Source organism: Polypterus senegalus, chromosome 13 (assembly GCF_016835505.1).
Source record: "Polypterus senegalus isolate Bchr_013 chromosome 13, ASM1683550v1, whole genome shotgun sequence".
NCBI classification, from domain to species: domain Eukaryota; kingdom Metazoa; phylum Chordata; class Cladistia; order Polypteriformes; family Polypteridae; genus Polypterus; species Polypterus senegalus.
Window position 1 is genome coordinate 77776398 of NC_053166.1, and position 27939 is coordinate 77804336.

The 27939-nt window shown below is 36.5% G+C and overlaps 1 protein-coding gene across 3 annotated transcripts in view; it reads right to left on the minus strand.

Annotated features, from left to right (window-relative positions):
• The window catches only part of iqsec2b (IQ motif and Sec7 domain ArfGEF 2b), a 335147-nt gene that overhangs the window by 190817 nt on the left and 116391 nt on the right, over nt 1–27939 (minus strand). For 2 of the 3 annotated variants that reach the window (XM_039774837.1, XM_039774845.1), the window contains exon 2: nt 21132–21161. The exons of the other annotated variant lie outside the window; for it this stretch is intronic. In XM_039774837.1, the coding sequence (XP_039630771.1) occupies nt 21132–21161 (30 nt within the window). The remainder of the gene's footprint in view (nt 1–21131; nt 21162–27939) is intronic. 3 annotated transcript variants of the gene reach the window in all.

Consider the following 27939-nt stretch of genomic DNA (forward strand, 5'->3'; position numbering starts at 1 on the left):
CAAAGCTTAAATAGTGACTGCTGACCACGGTGAAATAATTATTTAGCAGCTAAATAAATTAATTATAGAGGCATGTTTAGAAATACTTTGTCTTTGAAATAATGTTTCCCTAATAATTAACCCTGTCTTAATATTTTTCCTGGCCTAATGATAAACTTCTAATGGTTTCAATCAGAAGAAACCTGGGATTCCTTACAGCTGAAGAGGCCTACAGGACTAGAGGTCTCTAGGATTAGGGCTGTAAAAAGCCCACAATTTTTTGGATTTCTTTGATTCCTTCTACTCACAATTTCAGCTTTGAATTAAAGTAAAAGTCACATTGTAAATACCGTCAGGCAAGCTGTGCCTTTAATGCTTATTAAAAGCAGACGATGTCAACTACTTTACAACTGTACGCATATTCACAATGTGCCTTTTTTGTTCTCTTGGATGTAGTCAGTGCGCGTCACTGCACATGAAACAAAACCATACAGACATACAGCATATCAAAATTATAAATTTAGACATGGCACACATCTCAGTGATTTAATACAATACAACAAAACAGGCAATATCTAAAAATGTACCTTGGCAGGAAGAAAAGATGAGCTGATTATTAATAAAGGGTATCAGTAAAATATAGTCAAGCATCGATTGATCAATAAAATGTGCCAATATTATGAAAAAAGACCATGTCTTCTACTCTACTAGGAATGCTCCAAAACCAAATCAGCTACCACCAGCCAAAAAAACAGTCATATAATTTGATGCTGCAATAAAGCAGTACAGGAAGTGAGGCAGAAACATGGAGACAAAGAAGTAAAACAACCAAGGAAAGAATATGGAAAGACTGAACATTAACATGATAAACAGAATGGCAATTACTAGACAGCAAGCAAGAACAGGGCCACATGCATACATTTCATTACTTTATTAGTGTCCCCGGTAAGTTAAATAAAACTTGCTGTTGAAGATAGATAATCTGAAGGGGAAGGAAAACACAGAGAAAAAATAGGAGGTGCAGATATAAAAAGATCCACATTTAAATTAGAATATTTTCAAAATGCATTTTGTCTTGGATATCCTTTTTGAAAGCTTCAGTAATAAACCATGTAGAATGACCCATAGTATTATCTACAGAAGACTCCAAATAAGCAACTTCAATCTCAGACAGCAGGCAATTGGTGAACTGATTCAGAGAAGATGGTCAACGTAGAGAAAGACAGTACCCAGGAATTTAAATGTGCATTGTGAGCCACAGTAATGGAACACAAATTAAGGTTACAGTAAACATGAAGGCTTGATTCCTCACACATATGTAAATTTATGTAACATTTATTGTAATACTTCGACAAATCCTGATTAACTTTTCCTGTGTTAAAGATCACAGTATATCAAAATTTTCTACAAGCCAGCTCCAATGAAACTTTAGCTGGCTTAAAAACAAAGAAATTCATGTTAATGGCACTGTTGCATGAATAATTCCAAACCTGGTTAAAAAAAGGCTTTCTTTTCTTAAGAATGTTCCCAAATACATAATTTGCATTTATTTTTAAGGACACAATCTTCTTAAAGTGTAGAAAGACAGTTAACCTTGTACTAACATCCAGACCAAGGTTAGTTGCTGCCTTAAGTGCAAAGCTGCCAGCTCTCACAACACTGTAAATATTTAAGCAAATTCAGAGAGCAGGTAAATAGATGAAGGTTCTGCCTTCTTCATTCAGACGTTTTTGTTATAGCAGCAATAGGATCAAAATGACCCTTTGTTTACCCCATTCATCATAGAGACGCAATGTGTATTGATTTCACTTTTTACAGTATAAGGTACAGAAATTCATCATAGACTATCTGTACTGTATGGAGACAGGACTTGCCTCGGACAAATGGATTGAGAAATGGATTGACATATTCAAATATTGCCAAACAAAGGTCACCAACAACCGCAATGACAATGTTCATTGACATTAATAAATAAAGATAATAATGAGCAATTTGTCCTGCTGATATCGCAAAAAAGGAAAGTAGACATAATATCAAACCAACTGCCTAGTAGCTAAAGCTCTGCCTACATAGTTATGGCGCATATGTGATTTGACATCTGTTCACAATTTTTTTCTAAAGGTAAAGAAAAGTTTGTGCACTCATGGAACCGGTTTGTTCAAAAGTCTAAGGTTAAAAAGTGACACACTAGTGGCTTTTTTATTATGGTGCATCTTGTATAAAAAGGCAAACAAGTCTGAACAGGCAGATTCAATATACTGTGGTTCCTTACACTACAGTGCTGTTTTAATAAAGATACTAATTGGTTCTGAAGTATACCTAAAAAGAAAAATTAAATCGAAAGGACCCATTTATGACATACTAAAACTACTGTCTTCTCTCAGTAGTTAAGTTCAGAACTCATGATAATTAAAGTTCAAGTTTGTAAACATCAGTAAAGTCCTCAAACTGAAGCTATCTGAATACATCTGTGTACATGTTGTATAACAATTCACCCCCTCCAACAAACAAAATATTGCTTAACCATGTTGGAACCTTTTTGTACATAACATCCCAGTATGGTTACCATGACATTTTCGATCTTATCAGTGAGATGGTCACTGTGAGTTCTTAAGGTAAGAATCGCTTTAGGAATTTGTGCCATGACTAATGACAGCTTGCCCAATATGGAGCCTCTGAATTGCACTAATGTTTGAATGCTTTTCATTTGCTACTCACCCCATTTGGCAGGCTCACATAATAGAATTCTTCAGCCAGTCTGCATTTTTAGTAATGGGAAGAAAATGATTGGCAACTCAAAGAAGAACTGATTTAAGGAGGAAATAGACCAAGCCCCATTCACTACTCCTCGTGATGTTGGCGTTGGTGTGTGATGACTGATACACACTCATCCATGTGCCCCCCTACATATTATTCTCTTTCCTCCCCCGTTTCACACGCCCACACTACTCTCCACATGCACACTTGTGATAAATCTCCGTTTCCATAGCAATGCAGCTCTCGCACTGAGAACTTAAGCGTTTGTCCCGCTACTACATCCCCTTTCCTGCAGCTTATCTGTCAGGAGTCTTTACCTTTGAGATATCTTCTCCAGATGTTTGCTGCTGTGCCTCTGTAACAACAATGGCAGTCAATAAACAGAGTCACAGTCAGAAACAATGTACAGTATACACTCCCAATGTAATATCTATGACCCAAATAGGAAACTCACTCACCACCCAGTGACACTGGCAGATGTAAGAAGAGCTGACATTTCCTAATTTCCAAAGGGCCTGTCACACATGAAATAAGCAGCTATCACCTGAGTATTTCAGTGCAGCATTGGACTACATAATCAGTTAAACTGGAATAAAAAAGAGATTTGATCTCATTTTAAGACAAACCCGGAAAACCTAGAAATTAGTAGACAACCAACATGAAGTTAGGGTTCTAATAAGCCCATCAGTCCAGAAAACACTTTATGAATATTCATCATCATCAGGAAAATTTGTGTTGAAAATTTGTGAATAAGTAGATGAACTATGCTGGTGCTTACAAGCAACACTGATGCTTTTTAAGAGCTGTGATGCTAGGTGTAAGCAGAGCATAACTTCTCAAGAAGGTATAGGGGTCAAACTTCTACCCAATGGAAATTTTTTATCTTTTACTTTCCCAGTGTTGCTTGTAGAGATGCCTGAGAAAAAATGATTAATCTCATGTTTTCATGTACTCACAGCATCCCAAACATATGCACCATACCATTGTCAAAGCCTGCATAATCCTGAGTAGGGTCACAGGGGCTAGAGTCTCTCCCAGAAATCACAGGGTGCAAGGAAGATATGGTCCCTGGAAAGGGCACCAGTCCATTGCAGGGTCAACACATTCACACACGCACATACACATTAGGTGTCACCAATCCATTTAACCTGTATGTCTTTGGACTTTGGAAGGTAACCGGAGCACCCAGAGGAAACCCACACAGATACAGGGAGAACATGCAAACTCCACACTGGAAGGAAACGTAACACGAAAGCTTATTCTTTTTAACGTGAGGCAGCAGTGCTACCACTGCACCGCCATGCCACCCCCAAACATACAGTATGTGTCTTTGCTAAAATATTGCTAAATGAACCATTTCTGAAAAATTTCATTTGTAAATGACTGGGATGTGTATTTAGGCATCACTGAGTGTTTGAATTAAAGGTCCACCACTTCCCCTCAATTTATTGGTTACTTCTGGGTTTTTCAACTGCAGTTTGTGAAACTGCACCAGTAAACTGATGTATGGCTTGTTGAAGCACCTCAAATATGCACAATTAAGAGGCTTACTTTCTACCTGATAATGACCTTACACACTTTCTTTAATTCTAAATATTAGTGCCATGGTAGTCAATGGATGGATTACTGCTCCTGACCAATGAACTGAGAGGATGTTGGGTGTAGAGTTTGGGTCTTTTGTCAAGTGAGGATTTTCTAATAATTATTTTTTAAGCAATATTTTATCAAAATACATGGGACAAGATGAGATATATGACTGGATACCTGGCATGTAGATTATGTGACACAAGAAATCATTGATTTTTCAGGAACATTTTGATATTGTTTGCTGTTGTTCAACACTGACACCCATTAAAATCCATTGTATTAGGGACAAGGTAATTCTTGACAGATCAGGAAGAGATCTAGACACTTTGAGGATCAGTTACCTGCATAAGAATCAAGTGATTTTATAGGATCCAAATAGTAAAATAACAATGAGGAAAGACAGTGCTTTCCAAAGCCGTTTATTTGAAAACATCATGCAGATGAACGCCAGGACACACTGTCATAAATGTTAAAATGGACATAACAACTCAGAAATCTTCTACAGCAAGGAGTATGAATATCAGGATCCTCAAAGGGAAACTTTAGAAAAGTAGAAAAGTACGAATTTGCAGATGCTTGCCCTTTCATAGTTATCTACAATGTAGCAAGCCATGACACTATGTTTCAGATCACAGATTTTTAAAGGAATATAGCTGGACATATAAAAGAAATGAAAAGATATGTGAAGGCGGAGTGGTCCATTAACAGAGATCTTAACACTAAAGCAATAAAAGAAAGAACTGAAAGAAAAGAAACTAGGCTACAAAACCCCATAGCTTCAAGTATGTTGCAGTTAATACAGTTCTCCTCCACATCTGTAATTTGTCAAGTCTAATAAAATGATAGTGAAATATTAGTCATTATGTGTCTGCTCTTAGTTTTTAATTGTGTAGATGTCTCCATACCAGTGTTTCCCATCGTAACTAATCACAAACACATCATACCACATACATGTGCACAACTGGCCAAAGGGGCAGAACTACCAGAGAAGCCAGTAGAAAAGCAGTTCTAACATCAGCGTTAGACATGGCACTTTGGTGGCATCTCCAAGCTGCTTCACCCTTTTCCCCACCCCTCTCTGCCTCAGGGACAACTCGCATGCCCACTATCCACCAACTCTGTGAGGCTCGCTGGAAACCACACACTCAGAGCAGATACACTGTAGTAGCCTGGATATGTCTGAAGTGCTCTGAGTGATATGTCTGCAACATAGTAATCACAGAGCTGCTTTTCTACCAGCTTCTCCAGGTAGTCTTGTCCTCCTCACACAGGTCTTGATCACCCGAGGAGACTGTCCCTCTCAAGTTCAGGCCCAAGTGCACTACACTATTATTTCCACAGCACACTTGGGAAGCTCTTGCAGCACACTGGTTAAAAAACACTGCTCTGTATACAATGACACATACCCAGGTTACAAACTCAATCAGAAGGCTTCACTATGCTGATCAAGCAGTCTGAATCCATATGAGATCTCAATGCACTGGCAAGGTGAAATCTTTTTTTTAGATCTCTGTAATACTTTAGTCAACTTTTCAAATAACTGCCAGAAAGGATTCTACTCAATTTGCTAAAAATTGCTCCACCAGCACTGTACATCGGCTGACCCTGCACTCTGACCCACAAATGTGATACAAAAAGACAAATCCTCCTCAGGGATTAACAAATTATATCAAATCACAAATCAAAACATCTAAATAACACCCCTGTCCACTAGGTCAAGTACTTGTGCTGTATGTGTGCATGAAATAGTACTGTCTAGCTCCAAACACATAGAGTTATAATAGGGTTAAAGGTGGTGTAGATGTTTCTGTGTCTTCTAAGTATTATAAGGCATTAGAGCTCTGGTACAACCCCCTTTCAGGGACAAAGCTCTTTATGTTAAACTTTAAATGCAACTGCCACTTTATTACAAATTAATGTTATCACATTATTTTTGGTCAGCCTCCAAATGACTACTTAGAAAGCTTTGCAAACAATATTACAAATTAAAACTTCTCCTAGATTTATATAAAAAAATCCATTTAAAAAAGCGAAACAAAAAACCTCTTATAGAGAGTTGCTAGGGGCAACAGTTATAAAAGATGCTGTTGGTTACCCCAGCAACAGGAGCAATCTCAACTCTGTAACTAGCTAAATGTTCCAAAGCAATAGGTGAAAAGTTGTTTTTTAAAGAAATCAGAAAGGTATTATATTTGGTCATTGTCAGAATAAATACCTAAAGCCAAATGAATTTATATGTTCATATTAAATACAGTAGGAGAATATGTAAAAAGAGTTGCACAATTTCGGATTCATGCATTTATCATTTATAAAGCCATGATTACCATAATATTAGTTTTCACAATGTCCCTAATCTTTGTAACCATATCACTATGCACAATTTACAAAACATTATATACAGATTAGACATAAGTGATGAATTCTAATCAAAGTTTGTGAAATACTGACCAGACCAGACATGCTGAGTGAGATATGATCAGTGACCAATAAGGAAGCATGACAAAGAATCTTGACCTTTTAGTGTCTTTTGAGACTTGGCTTCAGCATACAATGCAGATCGGTTCTAACCTTCTCAACTCCTACTCAGTGTATCTGACCATAGGTCCTAACCGACAAGTTCGTTTATTTGCAATAGTGAAAGTAGCATAGTGGTTGCCTTTGTAAATTACAATTTCATTATGAAAAAGATGGCTGTATTTATACAAAAAAGAACTTCTTTACAATAATTTCTGTATAAAACCTAAATGTCATATGACATAATTTCTACTGGAACATCCATGTCTTCTGGTGTTCTGTTGATCCCAGGAATGAAAACAGCTAAAGAGCCTCAAGTTATCATATTGTTACAGCTAATCAAGAAGCATGACTAAATATTGTCTCCAAAAGTCGAAATACCTAGCAACTTCTACAAACTAAATACTATGTAGGCTAAAGTAGGCTAGAATATGTACTGTACATGATTATCAAGCATCAGTGCAACAGAGAATAGTACCTCTGTGCTTTTACTCCCTACAATGACTCTATAATTTAAGCGACTAATGTAGCACTGGATTTCTGGCAAGTTGCCAATTTGAACTGATGACTAGAGCACAGAGCAAAGTATATAGAGAGGAATTTGAACAAGATTTAATTTCCAAAGCTAGCCAAGAAGGTACAGTTCTGTTACCTTCAGATTGATTCTATAGTCTCAATGTACAAATATTCATAATCCAGTAGTAAAACTGGAACTTAGGAAATGGTATGCCACCATCGCAAAGTTGTCTTTTATGGCCTTTGCGGAACTGCATTTGAACCTAAATTTTAAAAAAGACATTTTAAAATTATATGGATGCATTATGAAAAGTTCCGAATGCTTTGTAAGGATATCTGCCTATTTACATTATGTTTCATTCTTTCTATCATATTTCAGAAGTTAAATATAAATAGATCTTTAAATTTCCCTGTGACTGTAACTCCTAGAAATTTTAATCGCTCTGAGACAGTCAGCAAAATGTGATCTAAGAGAATTTACTAAGAAAGCATGCTGTTATTCAAAATAATTTTGAAACCAGGGATCCTGCAAAAAATTATTCAAGTGTAGTTAACAGAATTGTCAATTATGAGTTTGGATCTATGATAAATGTATCATGTTGCAATGAAATACAGAAAGACTTTTTTGTTCAGTTACTTTTATCATTATTCCCTTAATCCCTGACTGATTCCAAAATGAGATAGCCAGGAGTTCAATAGCATTCCTTTCTGGTTCCTTTTTCTAGCATGAAACAAAATTTACATTTCTTACATGAATAAAGGCTTACAGACTTCGGACAGAGATATCCCCATTTCACTCTAGCAAAAACTTTTTTGGCATTCAGCGACAAGAAGATACTGTAGGAGTGTATAATACATTAAACAAATGTCAGTGGTTAGAGTACAAGGAGATAGATAAGAAGCAAGGTTAAGAGAGAGGTGGCAAAGGCCAAGGAAAAGGCATATGATGAGTTGTATGAGTGGTTGGACACTAAGGAGGGAGAAAAGGACCTGTACTAATTGGCTAGACGGAGGGACCGAGATGGGAAAGATGTGCGGCAGGTTAGGGTGAAAAGGATAAAGATGGAAATATACTCACAAGCGAGGAGAGTGTGTTGAGCAGATGGAAAGAGTACTTTGAGAGGCTGATGAATGAACAGAACGAGAGAGAGAAGAGTTTGGATGATGTGGAGATAGTGAATCAGGAAGTGCAACGGATTAGCAAGGAGGAAGTAAGAACAGCTATGAAGAGAATGAAAAATGGAAAGGTCGTTGGTCCAGATGATATACCTGTGGAAGCATGGAGGTGTTTAGGAGAGATGGCAGTGGAGTTTTTAACCAGATTGTTTAATGGAATCTTGGAAAGTGAGAGGATGCCTGAGGAGTGGAGAAGAAGTATACTAGTGCCAATATTTAAGAATAAGGGGGATGTGCAGAACTGTAGAAAATACCGGGGGACAAAATTGATGAGCCACAGCATGAAGTTATGGGAAAGAGTAATGGAAGCTAGTTTAAAAATTGAGGTGATGATTAGTGAGCAGCAGTATGGTTTCATGCCAAGAAAGAGCACCACAGATGCGATGTTGCTTTTTTAGGGTGTTGATGAAGAAGTATAGAGAAGGCCAGAAGGAGTTATATTGCATCTTTGTGGACCTGGAGAAAGCATATGACAGGGTGCCTCGAGAGTAGCTGTGGTATTGTATGAAGAAGTTGGGAGTGGCAGAGAAGTACGTAAGAGTTGTAAAGGATATGTACGAGGGAAGTGTGACAGTGGTGAGGTCTGCAGTAGGAGTGATGGATTCATTCAAGGTGGAGGTTGGATTACATCAGGGATTGGCTCTGTGCCCTTTCTTATTTGCAATGGTGATGAACAGGTTGATGCAAGGAGTAGAGTTGGCGAAGGTGGATCAGTTTAAATACTTGGGATCAACAGTACATAGTAATGGGGATTGTGGAAGTGAGGTGAAAAAGAGAGTGCATACAGGATGTAATGGATGAAGAAGAGTGGCAGGAGTAATTTGTGACAGATGGGTATCAGCAAGAGTGAAAGGGAAGGTCTACAGGATGGTAGTGAGACCAGCTATGTTATATGGGTTGGAGACAGTGGCACTGACCAGAAAGCAGGAGACAGAGCTGGAGGTAGCAAAGTTAAAGATGCTAAGATTTGTACTGGGTTTGACAAGGATGGATAGGATTAGAAATAAGTACATTAGACGGTCAGCTCAAATTGGACGGTTGGGAGACAAAGTCAGAGAGGCGAGATTACATTGGTTTGGACATGTACAGAGGAGAGATGCTGAGTATATTAGGAGAAGGATGCTAAGGATAGAGCTGCCATGGAAGAGGAAACGAGGAAGGCCTAAGAGAAGGTTTATGGATGTGGTGAGAGAGGACATGCAGGTGATGCGTGTAACAGAACAAGACGCAAAGGACAGAAAGATATGGAAGAAGATGATCCACTGTGGCAACACCTAACGGGAGCAGCCGAAAGAAGAGGAAGAAGATTAATCCCCAAGGGAGAATTGTCTTTTTACAACTTTACCAACTCAGTTTCAAATCAAATTTTTATAAACTTTGATGGATAGCTCGCTGTACCTGCAGCTATTTTGTAAAGAATTTAAAGCGTCATGGATTTCAACAAGGCAGTGTGGTTTGCCCAGCACTTCTTCAAATAGTACACTTTGTCAGTACAGTTACAGCTCATTGAAAATGTAATGCATTTCTCGCGAAAAGTGATTAAATGTAAGGCAATTGTGCCATGCATACCTGCATGCCTTTGATATGTCACTGAGTATGAAAAAACATGAGATAAAGTATTGCTTATCCTACAAAGACATTCTAAAATTGCCTGGACACATTTGTTGGTAACCCTAGAAAAGATCATAACAAATTGGACTGATGTTATTTTTTAAACTAGTTTTTTTTTTTTAATTAGTATCACACATGTCTCAAATTGTGTAATCACCCACTCAGCATGTTTAAATGAAGAAAAGTAGTCACTCTGATGCTAGGTATTATCTTGTGTCCCACACTGAACATGGACTAAAGAAAGCAAAAGAAAGAGTTGTCTGAGGAGATTAGAAAGAAAATTATAGAGACGCATGTTAAAGGAAAATGCTACAAGACCATCTACAAGCAGCTTGATGTTCCTGTGACAAAAGCTGCAAATATTACTAAGAAGTTTATGGTTCATAGGTCTGTGTAGCCAACCTCCCTGAATGTATCTAAAAGAGAAAAATAAATCCAAGAATGGACAGAAGGATAAGGAGAATGGCAGACGAAAAGCCAAGGAAAACCTCCGAAGATATACAAGCTGAACTCCAAGGTCTGAAGTGTCTGAACACACCATCCACCACTTTTTGAGCTCACAGGAAGAAGACCCAGGGGGACTCTACTGTTAAAAAAAAAAAACCCATAAAAAACCCAGACTGGAATTTGATAAAGTGTATATTGATAACCCACAAACTCCTGACAAAATGATGATACAAAACTGGAGGTTTTTGGCAAGTCACATCAGCAAAAAAAATTAAGCTAACATAGAAAAGAACACCTTACCTAGGTGTGAAACATGGAGGAGGCTTGGTTTTGTTTTGGGACTGCTTTACTGTGTCTGGCACAGGGTGCCTCGAGTCTGTGCAGAGAGTAATGAAATCTCAGCACTATCAAGACACTGTGCAGTGAAACATACTGCCCAGTGTGAGGAAGCTCTGTCTCAGTTGCAAGTCATGAATCCTCCAACAGGATAATGATCCAAATACACAGCTAAAAGCACTTAAAAATGGATAAGAACAAAACATTGGACTGTTCTAAAAGGGCCTTCTATGAGCCCTAATTTAAATCATATCTAACATCTATGAAAAGAACTGAAACATGCAGTCTAGAGAAGGAAACCGTCAAATCTCACACAACTGGAGCAGTTTACAGAAGAGTGGGTGTTGACAGGTTTAGAAATCACAATGAGAGCTATAGGAAGTCTTTGCAGTGATTGCATCTAAAGGTTGTGCAACAAAATATTAGGTTAATGGTCCCATCATTTTTGCCCATGCTATTTTCATTTGTGTTATTATTTGAAATATTCTTTTGTATCAAAACTCTAAAGCAAATTCTGATTTTTGTTAAATATAGAACATTGATGGGTGCCAATAAGTTTTGTCAATTTTAAGATACTTCAGAGATAACTGTGGGTTTGTATTTTTTCATGGAGTGATACCAACAAATTTGTCTTTTTTGTGTTCTCGCAGATATGGGTGGGAATGTGCTGATATGTGTGAAAATATAAACTTGTACATAATTGATTTCAATGAAGTCTTTGTTTGCTTGTATTATTGAATTGAATCAGCAAAGGAGATTTGTATTAAAGAAGTGCAATGATCTTTGTTAATGAAAAATAGCTGCATGGTCCAAGATGATGACAACATCATATTCATCCTAATTATAAGACAGAATGTTGTTAGAGAAAAATATAGTCAATTTGTATAATATACTGGGAAAAAACAAATACGGCCTCAAAATAGGTGGCTATAACTCTTAATAAAATGGAAAATTATTGTGGCAGTTTCAGAAAATGTTGTTGCAGCTGTTAATGTTAATCGGGATTTAATATACATTTAAAATATCCTTTGAGAGCTCATATTGAGAAAATGTAAATTATAACTATGAATACTTTATAATCCAAATTCAGTACATATATTATTTAAGTTTTGTACATTTTCCTTGCCAACTGTTATGAGAATTGCTTTATCCAAAGTAGTCTGCGAGACTGCAGTGTAGGCAACACCCACCTGCCTGGTGGCCAAAGAGCAACTTGTTCCCAGCAGGGGTGATGTAGCTTGACCAGGAGATATTTCTTTAGTCGGGAAACTTCTGTCAAAGCTGACGTCAAAAATCACAGACACTGTTGTCAAAAACTGAAGAACAAAACCATTGACATAGCCAAAAGGTAAACAGCCAGATGTCGGTTACAAAAGACGTACTGTCAAAAAATCTGAACATGAAACCATACACAAAATCAATAGATATTCTACTGCCAGTAAAAAAAGTCAAAAGTTGTGCTATCAAAAAATAGATACAAAAGTGTTAACGAAATCAAGGGAAGAATTGCTAGAAGTTGAAAACCAAATGGTCTTCCATACTATGATCACACGCAGTTAAGATATTAGATGATGAGATCCTTAGACCTGAAAAGCTATAGCTAAAACTGAAGTGTAAAATTAAAGTCAACAAGTGTCACCAATATCACAGATTTGAAATCATGCAATAATCAGAAGGCATACTGCCACAAAACTCAAGACACAAAAATAATCAAAAGGTATAAAGCCACCTAAAATCTATGCACAAGACCATTAGATAAGCTAAAATTAGAATTACTGTAAATCAAGAATCAAAAGGCATTCCACCTTGACAGCTCATGCTGAAGTTGTTTGGTTGCTGGATCTGGAATCTTAGACTATGAAAAGAAGGCTGCATGGGTTTATGAAAGCTGAGCACCCATGACATGGCACATAGTCTCTTCTGTGAGACTAACCCTAGCAAGAGTGTAGTGCATCCTAGCAACACACTCAAACAATGCTGAGAGTACAAAACAGTGAAGTGCGATAGATAGATAGATAGATAGATAGATAGATAGATAGATAGATAGATAGATAGATAGATAGATAGATAGATAGATAGATAGATAATTTGTCCTCAAGGGGAATAAAACCTTTACACAAGCTCAAGGGGAATATATATATATATATATATATATATATATATATATATATATATATATATATATATACTGTATATATATATAAATAAAAAACGTCCCTGCGGTGGGCTGGCGCCCTGCCCGGGGTCTGTTTCCTGCCATGCGCCCTGTGTTGGCTGGGATTTGCTCCAGCAGACCCCCATGACCCAGAAGTTAGGATAGAGCAGGTTGGATAATGGGTGGATGGATACAGAATATACACATAAATATTTCATATTTAGGTATTTTTATTACCAAATGATGTTTACGCAAATAAACCGCACTGGACTCACAAAAAATTTGAATAAGTTAAATTACATCATATCTACTGTGCATAAATTTGGTTGAGTAAACTGTATCTGTTTCAAGTCCTATCCTACCTGTCTCACTTACTCTTTTTGCCTCCTCTATGGAAAATAGAACATCTACCCCCATATGTTTGACCTATCAGTTTGTTTGGTTCTTGGGACCAAATACATCTTTTTTTAGATATGAAAATTATCTGTGAAGTTCTTTGTTAAACAGACACAAAAGCATAGTCATATTGACAGATTAAGCATGTAGTTAAAATAACCATCTCAGATCTAAGTGCCTAGGTGTCATGTCTGTGCAGTTCCCAGTTCATAATCTTCGCTTCATAAATATGGAATATCGGATTGGCCTGATACTGTATGCTTTAAATAGAATTTATTTGAGTGGTGATTTTAATGCATGTAAGCAGCTATTAGATACATGTGTGCCCAATATGTTTATAGATTGCTTAAATTAATAAAAAGGTTATGGGGTCATGTATAAGGCTAGAAGTGTTCCTCCAATCTACTGGGTAAAAGTGGTGAGCCCACACATGGAAGAGTTGGTGTCCTGCTGCATGTCTTGTCATCAGGCCATACATTCACCAATGAAATATTCCTGGTTCTTTAAGTGTGCATTACAACTCAACAACACAGGGGTACCTAGAGCAATAAGAGGAAGCTCTAGACAGCTGGCCCGAGTGCCTTCTGGTGAAAATCCTAGCCTCAGACATAATTCCAAGGACTGCTTGTGTCAATATCATTACCTCATTCGATCTGGAGTGAGAGATGGAAGATAGAATAGGGAGTGTGGCCAGAATAAGGTGAGAACAGGACAGTGCACTGGACTCGGAGTTTGTTTTGTGCATGTGAAATTGTGACAGGCAAGCCACTGAACAGACAGTGGCATGAACCTGTGTGGAGCAGAGAAAAAGCAGGGTTTGTTTTCTGATTATTGTGTTGTTACTATGTGTTCTCCAACTATTTATCTCTCCCTCATGTCTTTTGTGCAAATAACTTATTATTAACTGGCACTGATTGTTCTAGATTAGGGTGGCACGCTGAGGTGCCTCCATAATGAAAGATGTATGGATATTTTTGCCATGCAGCTTGCTTTATCGAGACACAGTGGTCATCATGCACACTGTATCATTTTGTTGTGTTTATCAATTTCTTTTATGTTCTACCTTTGTGTGGTTCTTATTCTTCTGTATATACTGTAGATGTCTAAGTTATTTCTCCTTTTAACTGGACACATCTTTTACAAATTCAGTATAATTTATATTCATACCAAGACCACTGCACAGAAAAGAAGTAAAATATAATGATGTAGAGTGTGTTAATACACAAAATTCAATGAGAAAAGAAATACAAAAACACTAGCTCATCTACTGACAAAGAATAAGGAAAGAATTTGTCTGGTGATTCAGAAACAGTTAAAGTAGATAAAGTAAAGGCAGAGAGTCTCTGAAGCTTCTTAAAGATCCACATACACAAGATTCTCTGAGCAGATGGTGTACTTTAAAAACTTAAACTTGAAAAAACAGACTTTCACCCTCATGGCCTTGAGGCCATGAACAGCTCAGCTTGTGGCTTTTTAAGTAAAAGTATTAATTTATAATTTTGTGAGTATTGTTCTTTACGCTTTATTAGAAACAAATTTGTTCTAAGCTGAAGTTTTTTTTTCAGACTTGCAAAAGACGTTTACTTCAATAATCAGTGTTATAAAAGCCTATAGCCTAATGTTAATTTAAGAAAGAAAACAGCACAGTGAATGCAAACATTTTCAATTATATGGCTGCTCATTAAACAAGAAATATTTGACAAATGAGTACTTGCCATTCCCAAAGATAAAAAAGTAGACTTTCTGCAGATGTATTTAAAAAACTTCCAATATCTGTATCTTTTCCACTTTTGTTAAGCAGTATGCTGAACTTTTCACAATGCTATTGTGATTTATTGCCTAATACTATTTTTTTTATTCTAGCATACATAATTACATTTATACTTTTATGTAATAATAACAATAATAAAACATATACTGTATTTAGAACTTATGGTAGGCTGTCTCAGAACACTTCACAGCTTTGAAACATGAAAAAGAACATAAGGATAATAAAATAATGCAGAAAGAATTCAAACATATTCACTTGGTTAAGAGATTCTTTCTTTAATGTACATTAATTTTTTATGTTGGAGAGATTAAATAAACAGCAGTCAGCCTCTTACAACACTGTCCATCTAATTTTCTCCAAACAGCATTCCTTGTTTTACTAATAAGTCTCAACCCTCTTCTTTCCTCAAAGTATGTGTTAGATATAAAAGTGGCAGTGAACTGACCACAATACAAAATATATAGCTTTAACATCCTGTGGTATTAGTTAACCCCTTGGGACAATGTCTTATTTTAAAGCCCCTAATATTAGTGGTGCTGAGGTGTCACCTGTTGAATGGCTACACTCGGGTCCCAATCTGGGATCCTGAGTTAGTTTGTCATGTGGTGGGTGTGGCAATGCACTGTATCAGTGTGTGCTCCTAAACTCTCTCTCTCTAATATTAGTCAGTAAGGCTAAGGATCATATATTTTGTCACCTCCATAAAAGTCAGATGTGATCTGATTTAAAAGCATTTACACTAGCATCCTTAAAAAAGTAACTGATACACTTCAGGTTCACTGTTTTAGGGGCTTAAGTGGATGATTACAAGAAAATATTTATTTACTTTTGCTAGCACCTTTGTCTTGGTGCTAAGATAGATGTTCTGGAATAAAATCCCTTTCCTTAAGATCAGAGCTCTATTTATGCATTAATTTATGACCTTAAGGAATGAGCAACATACAGTACATCTGGAAAGTATTCACAGCGCATCACTTTTTCCACATTTTGTTATGTTACAGCCTTATTCCAAAATGTATTAAATTTATTTTTTTCCTCAGAATTCTACACACAACACCCCATAATGACAATTTGAAAAAAGTTTACTTGAGATTTTTGCAAATTTATTAAAAATGAAAAAACTGAGAAATCACATGTAAAGGCTGAGAATACTTATGTACATGTGCTTTCTCAATTTTTTTATTTTTAATAAATTTGCAAAAATCTCAAGTAAACTTTTTTCACGTTGTCATTATGGGATGTTGTGTGTAGAATTCTGAGGAAAAACATGAATTTAATCCATTTTGGAATAAGGCTGTAACATAACAAAATGTGGAAATAGTGATGCGCTGTGAATACTTTCCGGATGCACTGTATGCTACCACTGCCAAGCAAACACAGCATAAGACACAGCTTCTACCTGTTCTACCCATCTATTTGTACCAGCTCAACAGGAACAGTGACCTGTACTGCTTTAAGAGTAAAATACTTAGAGGGGTTGGCTCATTTATTGTACACAGATAAAATACAAGGGCACTATTTCTTCAAATGGAACGAATCAGAATTGTTCAGGTGTATTTTAAGCCAAAATTTGATATCTTGTTTTCTTTAATTTATCAGTACATTCTTGGAAAGAAAACAAAGATGTGTAAACCTGGTTAGGATTCAATATGAGTTAAAAGTAGAACTCCTTTCATTGTACTGCCTCAGGGAAAGGTGGCAATTTGATTCTCCATTGTGTCACTTTCAAGTACTTGACTTTTTGTATTTGAAGGGTAACTTTTGATGTAAACCCTTGTGTGTATAATAGAATACAAAACATTATTTGATGTGTGGAATGTAAATTCCAAAATAATAAATCACACTGCACAATTTGATTTATTAAAAGCTGTAAACTGACTGCCATACTTGAATGGAGTGATGAATGGGCTCATAGCAAATGCAGAATAAGAAACCTTTCCCATGGGCACACACTTATTTGGCTTGTTTTCTTCTGAAATCACTTACTTTATTACATGTTTCTGGAAATAAATCTACACAACGTTAACAAACTTAGCATAGGTTATAAAAGAACAGCAGTTGTTCAAGACTAAGCACTTCTGCAGACAATGTTTTTGCATATTAATTCATGGTATACACTTGGCAAGAACTGTTGGGCAATAAAATTCCTCATAAAAAATAAAGGATAATTCTAGCCAACCTAAGTACAAATAAGGAAGGACAAGAAGAAATAGTGTGCCATAACAGTCATTAAAAATGCAATTTGAATAGTATATTTAATATGATTTATTCTTATATAAACACATGCTCAGTCCTCTCTGAATGGAGCATGTAAACTTACAGTAATGCATCTTCAAATGCCCTATCCTATCAGAAATAATACATACACTTCCTTATTATTAATAGATGTGTATTTCAGAACCTGGCTATAAATGGATCCTAATCTATCATGTTTCTTGTACAGACTGTAGAATAACTAAAGAAACATGTGTTTTACAGTCAATCAGGAAGACAAAAGTAACAAACAAATCCTGCCAGACCACAAACAAATGTAAATGCCTGTAATGCCCTTTAGTAATGAGGAGGCAGTGCTACAATTCAGCCACCTAGGCAGAAGATTTATTTTAAAATATAATCACTAAGGTTAGTGAGTGTCTAGAATTCACTAGCGTTAAAATTACTCATTGTAGAAACAAGCAGCCACAATTTGAATACCAAAGCAAAGTGACTCTAGGCTCACACACCAGTTTCTAAATACTCAGAACATAATGCATTAGACTAGAAAGAGCAATTTTTATTTCCTGTGCTTTGGCCTCACCAGCAGCTTATTATTAAATGTCAGCACACTGCTTGGGTCCAAATTCCTGTGGAGCTTCCTGACCCTACTGAGAAGGGGACTATTAGGGTCAGGGAGTGAGGAGGTATTTACAGCCTATGAGACAAAGCTGGAGTAGACTAGACATCACATGCAGCATGCAGTCACAGAAAAAAATAACATATCAATAGTCTTAAAACTTCACAATTTACTTGGAATTGGGGCATAAAGAAATGGGTAAAATATTACATCAATAAATGTCACTAAGAAAGGAAAAAAGAATTCAATTACATAAAAAAAGATTAGTTATAAATATAAATTACATTACACACACACAGCTGCTTGAAAGTATATATGGCCTATAGTAGTATGGTAGGTAGTATGGCCTATATGATAGAATACAATATAATGAAATTTGATCTATAACATGAAATAAGAGCGATAATTCTGTACTGAAAAAAAGAGGCATATGTATCCACTGTCAAAACTTCAACATGTTCATTACACGTGAGGCTCAACATCTCCAATATTGATCTTCCAACTTTCTTTTAGTGTTTTATAAGTTGGTATTACGTTTTACTTCTTTATTTCCTTTTACAGATGCAGGCTGACTCTGTACTACTGTACCTCTTAAACAGATTAAACATTAATGAATAAGAGAATTCAACAGCACTGTGTTTTATGTTGGCCAGACTAGTTAGTTTTCAAGATTAGGGTTCAAACAAAGAAAGAAAATCTGAAGAAAAAAATACTAAAAGAACATTAAGGTCTTTCTGAAAATAAACCTAGAGATTGCTTTTGTGAAGACAGTCCTTTTTAGTCAATTGCATATGAAGAAGTTTTAATATTAACCAAGCCATAAAGGTGAAGATGGTATGATAAATATAAGAAAGAAAAACACATAAAATTGTCAAACTATCATAAGATTGCCCCAGGAAGCAAAAGGTATTAAAGTTTCAACTAAATGAATAACATTTGGTCCTGGGATATTGTGTTTTCCTGAAGTGAGCAAGAATAACTTGCCAAATAAACAAAACAGGCAAGATAAACAATTTTAAAGTCTCCTGTGAATCAGGACCACTCAGTTTGAATCAACACAAGTGTGTAACAAAACCAAGAGTGATACGCAGTTTTGGCTATAAATATGTAAAACCAAAAAACACTACTATTATAACAGTAGCACAAAACTAAAAGCAATGTGAAAAGACAGCTAGTATTAGTCACCAATGTGAAGTTCCCACATGTAATAGAAGGGCTTTATTAATTACAGGAAACTCAGACCATCAAGAAGAAAGGAGTGGGTGTAGGAAGGTAGCAGTGAAAGCATATAAAAAGTGGTGTGAAAAACTATTTGCTCCCTTCCTGATTTCTTATTCTTTTGCATGTTTGTCACACAAAATGTTTCTGATCATCAAACACATTTAACCATTAGTCAAATATAACACAAGTAAACACAAAATGCAGTTTTTAAATGATGGTTTTTATTATTTAGGGAGAAAAAATCCAAACCTACATGGCCCTGTGTGAAAAAGTAATTGCCCCTTGTTAAAAAATAACCTAACTGTGGTGTATTACACCTGAGTTCAATTTCCGTAGCCACCCCTAGGCCTGATTACTGCCACACCTGTTTCAATCAAGAAATCACTTAAATAGGAGCTGCCTGACACAGAGAAGTAGACCAAAAGCACCTCAAAAGCTAGACATCATGCCAAGATCCAAAGAAATTCAGGAACAAATGAGAACAAAAGTAATTGAGATCTAGCAGTCTGGTAAAGGTTATAAAGCCATTTCTAAAGCTTTTGGACTCCAGCGAACCACAGTGAGAGCCATTATCCACAAATGGCAAAAACATGGAACAGTGGTGAACCTTCCCAGGAGTGGCCGGCCGACCAAAATTACCCCAAGAGCGGAGAGACGACTCATCCAAGAGGCCACAAAAGACCCCAGGACAATGTCTAAAGAACTGCAGGCCTCACTTGCCTCAATTAAGGTCAGTGTTCACGACTCCACCATAAGAAAGGGACTGGGCAAAAACGGCCTGCATGGCAGATTTCCAAGACGCAAACCACTGTTAAGCAAAAAGAACATTAGGGCTCGTCTCAATTTTGCTAAGAAACATCTCAATGATTGCCAAGACTTTTGGGAAAATACCTTGTGGACTGATGAGACAAAAGTTGAACTTTTTGGAAGGTAAATGTCCCGTTACATCTGTCATAAAAGGAACACAGCATTTCAGAAAAAGAACATCATACCAACAGTAAAATATGGTGGTGGTAGTGTGATGGTCTGGGGTTGTTTTGCTGCTTCAGGACCTGGAAAGCTTGCTGTGATAGATGGAACCATGAATTCTACTGTCTACCAAAAAATCCTGAAGGAGAATGTCCGGCCATCTGTTCGTCAACTCAAGCTGAAGCGATCTTGGGTGCTACAACAGGACAATGACCCAAAACACACCAGCAAATCCACCTCTGAATGGCTGAAGAAAACAAAATGAAGACTTTGGAGTGGCCTAGTCAAAGTCCTGACCTGAATCCAATTGAGATGCTATGGCATGACCTTAAAAAGGCGGTTCATGCTAGAAAACCCTCAAATAAAGCTGAATTACAACAATTCTGCAAAGATGAGTGGGCCAAAATTCCTCCAGAGCTGTAAAGACTCATTGCAAGTTATCGCAAACGCTTGATTGCAGTTATTGCTGCTAAGGGTGGCCCAAACAGTTATTAGGTTCAGGGGGCAATTACTTTTTCACACAGGGCCATGTAGGTTTGGATTTTTTTTTCTCCCTAAATAATAAAAACCATCATTTAAAAACTGCATTTTGTGTTTACTTGTGTTATATTTGACTAATGGTTAAATGTGTTTGATGATCAGAAACATTTTGTGTGACAAACATGCAAAAGAATAAGAAATCAGGAAGGGGGCAAATAGTTTTTCACACCACTGTAATTCTGAGATATGACACTAACTTAAACATCAGTGAAATCATTTTACAGACTTGAGGTAGATCATAACCCTCATTTTGTGTCTGGTACACTCAATGCATGAAGCACTAAATATTTAAAAAACTTAAAACAAAGAAAGGCTTTACAGACCTGCCCTGTTTGGAAGAATCTCCATCAGACCTGCAAATGACAAAACGAGACATATAGGTTAGACAAAATAAATACATGTACCATAAGGGTTAATTCTAAAATGTGTTATAATCTCTGCACAGGCATATATGCATGCTTTTCAGATTTCAAGCACTCCAAGTACCAGACAAAAAATGTTTCTTTCTATCCATTTTAACTCAGTTCAGGCTGATTAAGCACTGGAGCCTCTCGCAGGAAGTGTGCCCACACTGTTAGTCTTATGGGACCAAGTGATCTTGTACATGCATCTTTGAGATATGTAAGGTACACTGGTACACACAGAGGAATTAAACTGCAAAAATACAGTGAGAATGTGTAAACCACTTAGAGACTGGGACAGGGTTAGCACACTGGTTATTGTTACTGCCTCACAGCTCTAGAATTAAGAAAACAATATTCCAAATGATATACATTAATCATATTTTTGCAAAATAATAGAAACAAAACAAAACAATGGGGCTGGAGTTTTCATATTCTTTCTGATGATGGTGCTGCTGTAACATAAGTAATGGAAATAATAAGTCCAGAAAATGGGTTTATGAATAATAGCAACCAAACTTTACATTAGATAAAACTTTTCTGCAGCAAACCATCTCTCCGGTGTGATTTACATATACAGAAGTATTATGTGATATGCTCACAAGTAACATAACATTCTCAAGCCCAATTAGTCCAATTTACAGTTGGAGTGGAGGTGACCAGGTGGCCATGGTGACACTGAATTGGCAACTTTCTGATTTAAAGTCCACTGTCTTCACCAGATAATAAAAATCAGCAGAGCAGTTCACACCATTGATGTGAAATAATCAGAGAGTATTTATTGTTAATGATTTTGTGGAAAGACTGGACACAGCATGCTGTATTACATACAATAAATCATTTTTGTTCTTATACAAAGCTGTCCAAAAGTGTTTAGAAATCTTTTCTTTTCATTGTTGCACACACACAATCACACACACACTTTAAATGGCCCATTTGCAGTTAGGCCAAAGTAATCTCACCTCCTCATATTTCATAGATAGATAGATAGATAGATAGATAGATAGATAGATAGATAGATAGATAGATAGATAGATAGATAGATAGATATTAATTCCAAGGGGAAATTCACATAATCCAGCGTAAACCGAATTCACACAATCCAGCAGCAGTATACCGATACAAATTGTGAACAAATTCCATATTGTACATGACTCCAGAAACACTAACTCTTATCACTGTAATACCATACACTGTAAATACTACTTTTCCCTCAAAAAAACTCACCTTATAACAGCTGACTGTTGCAAGATTGGATAACATTATTTAGTAGTGTATTCAGTAGTGTACAACACTAAACTTACATTTTTGCAGCTTTATAAGACTAACTGATCCCTAAAATAGCTTTAGACCTTAACTGGACCAAATAAGCTATAATACCATATTACTCTAGGACAAAGCTGATCATGCTTTCATTAGAGTGCAGATACAGTACTTACCTTACCTTATAATGTCTGGACAAGATGTTCTTGGTCAGCTTATTAGCAAACAATACTAAAGTCACTCTCTTTCACCTGTTCAATTCTGTCCTCCTCTTTAGTGCATATTTGTGGACACTTTAATGTAACACACACTATATGGTACATTATGTATTTTCTGTCTCCAGACAACAGGTTGATATGTCATGCCTATGTGATTAACACTATTCTCATATATTAAATAAAAAATAGCTAAGGTAAACTCAAAAGCATTCATACACTTATACACAAAGTCTGAATTAATTTAGTTAACACGACCCTAGCCATTGCTTTTTATGTTCTTCTTCTTCTTGGTCTGAGTCATTTGTACAGAGTAAAAATGTATCAACAACAAATCATGATCAACATAACAGTCTTACAGTAGTAATCAAAGTCTAGCTAGTGAAATGTTTTCTTGTTTCAGGGTATCTGATCTATATTTGGATGTTATCCTAATCATTGTGTTAGAGTACACACAGCTCCTTCTGCAAGTAAACCCTTTATAAAAAGCAAAATAAATCCTTTTCTTTACAAAATGGGCTACCGTGAAGACTGTATTCAACTAATAGACTTTTAAAAGTATTTTGTAAGTGGAGGAAAAAGGGTGTAAGGTTACATCAATAACCATCACCTCCCAGAATTGATTTAAAACATTAACAAAGGACTGCAAGAAACATCCACAGGAGGAAGGAAGCTGAAACAAGTTTTTATAAAGAGAGTTGCCTTTATGCTACTGAAAATAGTCCATTTTTGTTTTTGTGGTATAACACTATGTCTCTGACTTTTAAAAATCTGCTTCTTTCATTCCACTTTAAAAAGGTTCCTGTGTTTCTAACAAGCATATTTCTAATATCTAAGCAAAATTTGGTTTTCAAAGTATAGCTAAAGGGTATACAAACAGCCAATACATTGGGTGCTTTTGTATTTCATTTTTGTTTTTGTAAATTATACATTTGATTTTATTGATTAAATATTGTTGGTTACAAACTTCTATTAAAGATGACAAAGAATCTGCTATGATTTAATTTTATCCTTTATATCAACAAAAGATGACATTTCAATAAAGGTAGGCCTTACTATATGCATATATACTGTAGCACATAAGGCTTTGACTTTGCACTAACTGTATACAGTATACTTTGACTTCTCATTGTGACTTGATACACTTTAGCAGACTTACATTTATCATTGCTTCATCCTACCATGCACGATAGATGATTTGAATTTGTGCATTGAATATGGTTGGGTGTGTTGAATTTTGCTGGCTAAGGAAAGTGAGCCTGCAACAACCTGCATAAGACTTTGTTTTATGGGCTGATGACTAACTCATCCCAACTCTGCTTTCAAAGCAGTTTTCACAAAGCAATTAATAATTTTAGAATTCTCCATTACTCTTATATACTGATGATTATCTTCACAAGTTTGTTTCCATTGAGTTTATTAATAAACAGCCTTTAGCATTTTCATAACTGTAATCAATGAGGTTTGCATAATCGATTATGGTTTCATTTCAATGAGAAGAAGAGACTGTACTCATAATGAAATTATTATTCAACAAAAATATTAAAAACTTCACAGACACTACTTTTTTAAAATATGATTTTTTAGACTCAGATTTCAAAACTTCATATAACTGAATAAACTCACTTCACTATAACTGAGTAACACTAGTCTATAAGACTTAATATATATTCTTAAAACTCCTGATAAAAGATCAGTACTAAAGCTACATTAACACATCAGCACAGTGAAAAGAGCTGTTTTTTCTCTTTATTATTTAAATTAACCCTAATCCATGAATGAGGGGGTCCCCAAGACCCCCAGTCACAGATTTTCAAATTGTTTTCCTTTCAAGGTGATACGACGGCCATGAAATTTTCTGACTTTTCATTTTGTCTTGTCTTGAAAAATGTGGCGAAATCCACTTCTCAATAGCTTAGTGCAAGTAAGTCCCCCCCATTCATGGAAATGTTACCATTTTTGTACAAGCGTTTTTGCTTCATTTGATATTTTATATTTGAATTTTCTATTTAAATTTGTATTTTCTTTCATTTATATTTTCTTAGTCCTGCCTGAGACATTGCTGGTGTATAGTTTGTTGAGGAGCAAGTCCAGTTTTTGTGTTTATGAACAATGACTCAACGACCAACAAAGAAATTCAATGCAAGTGACACCCTGGCTGAAATAATGAAAGAGTTGGCGGGTTTCGATACATCAGACAACTCAAATGAAGAGGACAATGATGATGGAAGTGACACTGTGTCAAGTGTTGAGGAAACAAACATTGATGATGAAACAGCCCCGTGGAGATGCAGCAAATGTAGCTAAGAAGCGACGCTGTGACATGTGCCCAAGGGAAAACGAGAGAAAGATAAAGGCCGCTTGCTCCCAGTGCAAACTTCTGGTTTGCCAGGAACATTCACAGCGTTCCCTTATGTGTCTGGCCTGCAAACAAGTTGAAGTTGAGGCAGATTCTGAGTGACTGTTCTGTATGCGAATCAGGCGTGTAACTGATGTCTTGTTTTAGTGCTACTATGACTGTATTTTACAGTATATGATTTGGTGAACACTAAACACGCACTACTATTACAAAGGTAACATGCAAACCACTAAAAATGTACATCAAATTTACTTCATTTCAGAGGTAATAAAAAATTCTGAATTTATTGTATTGCTTTTTTAGGCAGATTTAATCAGTTTAAAATGGTCTGTAAGATGGGGGTCTGCAAGACCCCCCATTCATGGAAACATTATAAAAATGGCATTCATGGATAAGGGTTAAACGTATCTTAATAAAAAAAAACAAGGGCAGCCTATCCTCTTTATTCACAAACTAGACTCAATTCATTTTTTAACCCCAGTTAATATAATATTGCCTCATTTTTACAGAAAAAGATTAAAAATGACTTATCACAACTGAACAAGGCCAAACTCAACCCCTCATTAGTTTTCTATATTATATATTATATTGTAATATCCCTTTCCAGACGGCAAATGAAACTCGCAGACAAATGGTGGTAATTATCAAAAAAATAACTAATCAATGCTTTTTATTCACTTTTCTTCTGACTTCCACAAACTGAAAACAAATGTACTCAAGTCAGGACAAACACTCAACTGCAAAACCCAACCCACCCACGAGTTAAAACACACTCCTTTCCTTTTGTTTTTTTTTAAAAGTCCCTCCTCCCCAGCACTGAAGAGGCTATTTTATTAAGAGTGGCAGTTGTGTTTCTGCCCGCCCCTCTTTTTTTTCTTTTACCTATTTAGATTCTAAATTTTAGAACACACTGTCTAGTGGCAATTTCTTTCCCAGATCGTTACAATATTATTATTTCATATTATATTACTATATTAACATACAACAGGACAGATGGGAAATACAAGTTTCCCCATGGTTAATTTAAAATGAGTACCTTTCAAAGTGGGTAATTTTGGAAAATTGCTATCTGAATAACACAGCTGCGACCTTTCACCTTGTTAAACAGTATAAAACAAATAAACACCAGATTAACCAGAAATTGTATTTTTGTATTTTTGAATGCAAATACATGTTTAATGAGTTTATTTTTATTTTTTTACATTCAGGAAAAAATAAAACCTCATTGATAAACCCCTTTTGTTCGGACCAAGCATCAAATTAACAGTAACTTTACATTTGTCCCGAACACCAACCAAAAATTTATTTGAACATGAGTGATGTGCATCAGTTTCAGCATCCAGGTTTGCGTTCACCAAGATACTTTGCCTTTGACTGCCACCCAAACCACAATACACCAGAACCTTATTACTCCTTCTGCAAGTGGTGGGCCCACTGGAGAATGGCCTCATGTTACTAATTCGGACTGTGCTTGGCCGGGCCTCATTAGCAAAGCCACAACGGCCAAGCATTTGCCAACCAGCCCTAACTTCCACAGGCCTGGCTCCAAGGCAGAGCCACAGATTTTCTTTTCCAGGTAAGGTTACTGGGACTCTGATAATTATTTTCATAGTGGTCATATGAACAGCACATGGCATGATCCCTCACCTAGGACCATGTTTTCTTGGGTGGCCTTACCAGGGACAATTAACTAGACAACATAGGTCCTTGGCTCATTGAGACATACAAACCCATCTTCCACAATATCATGGAGATTCTTGAGTGTACATGTGTTTTGTGTACATGGAAAAGGCACATGACCACCTTTGGGGTGTCCTGAGGAGAATGCTACAGGCATGTACAGCCAAGGGGTGTAGGTGGTACAGTTTGGTAACTTCAGGATTGCCTGTCTGCTTTATGTGACAATGTGGTTCTGTTGGCTTAATTGGGTGGTGACCTCAGGTGTGCACTTGGGCAATCTGTAGCTGAGCGTATAGCAGTCATGATGAGGATCACTACCTCCTAGTCTGAGGTCATGGTTTTCAGTTGGAAAAGGATGGAGTACCCCCTTCAGGTTGGAAAGAAGGTACTACCTCAACAACATGAGTTTAAGGAAATCAGAATCTTGTTCACAAGTGAGGGAAGCAGGGATCGAGAGATAGACAGGTTGATTACAGCATCATCAGCAGTTATGCAGATATTGTACCAGTTGGTTGTGGTAAATAAGTCAGCTAAGCTGAAAGGCAAAGTTCTTGATATATCTTTTGATCTATGTTCCTACCCTCACCTACGGCCATGAGCTTTGTGTAGAACTCAAAAGACCTAGATAGAAGATACAAGCAGTGGAAATGAGCTTTCTTCACATGGTGTGTGGGCCCTAGAGATAGGGTAAGAAGCACAGACATCCAGGAGGAGCTCAATGTACAGCCACTGTTTCTCTTCATTGAAAAGAGCCATTTGAGTTTGACATGTTCCATCGGAGGTGTTTTGGGAACCAGTTGTGCAACTGGAGATGAGACCTTGGGGTAGACATAGGACACTCTAGGGAGATTATATCTGTTAGCTGGGCTGGGAACACCTCAGTAAACCCCTGGAGGAGTTGAAGAAGGTGAATGGAAAAATTATGTCTGGGCATCTTTGCTTAGACTGCCGTTCCTGCAACCCAGACTGGATAAATGGTAAAAAAATGGATGGATGGATGAATGCATGGATGGAATGAAGTAGAAAGGTTAGACATCACACATGTCAACTCAAAAAAGTCCCATAGCACATAAATATAGCATAAAACTGTTTTCTTATACCTCAGCAAGAAAGCCTTTTTGTTCTCATTAGCATGAAAGATTAAAGTAGCATATTGACATCAGAACAAGATTGATCTCACAACATTACACAACTAACAAGATTAAATTTATTC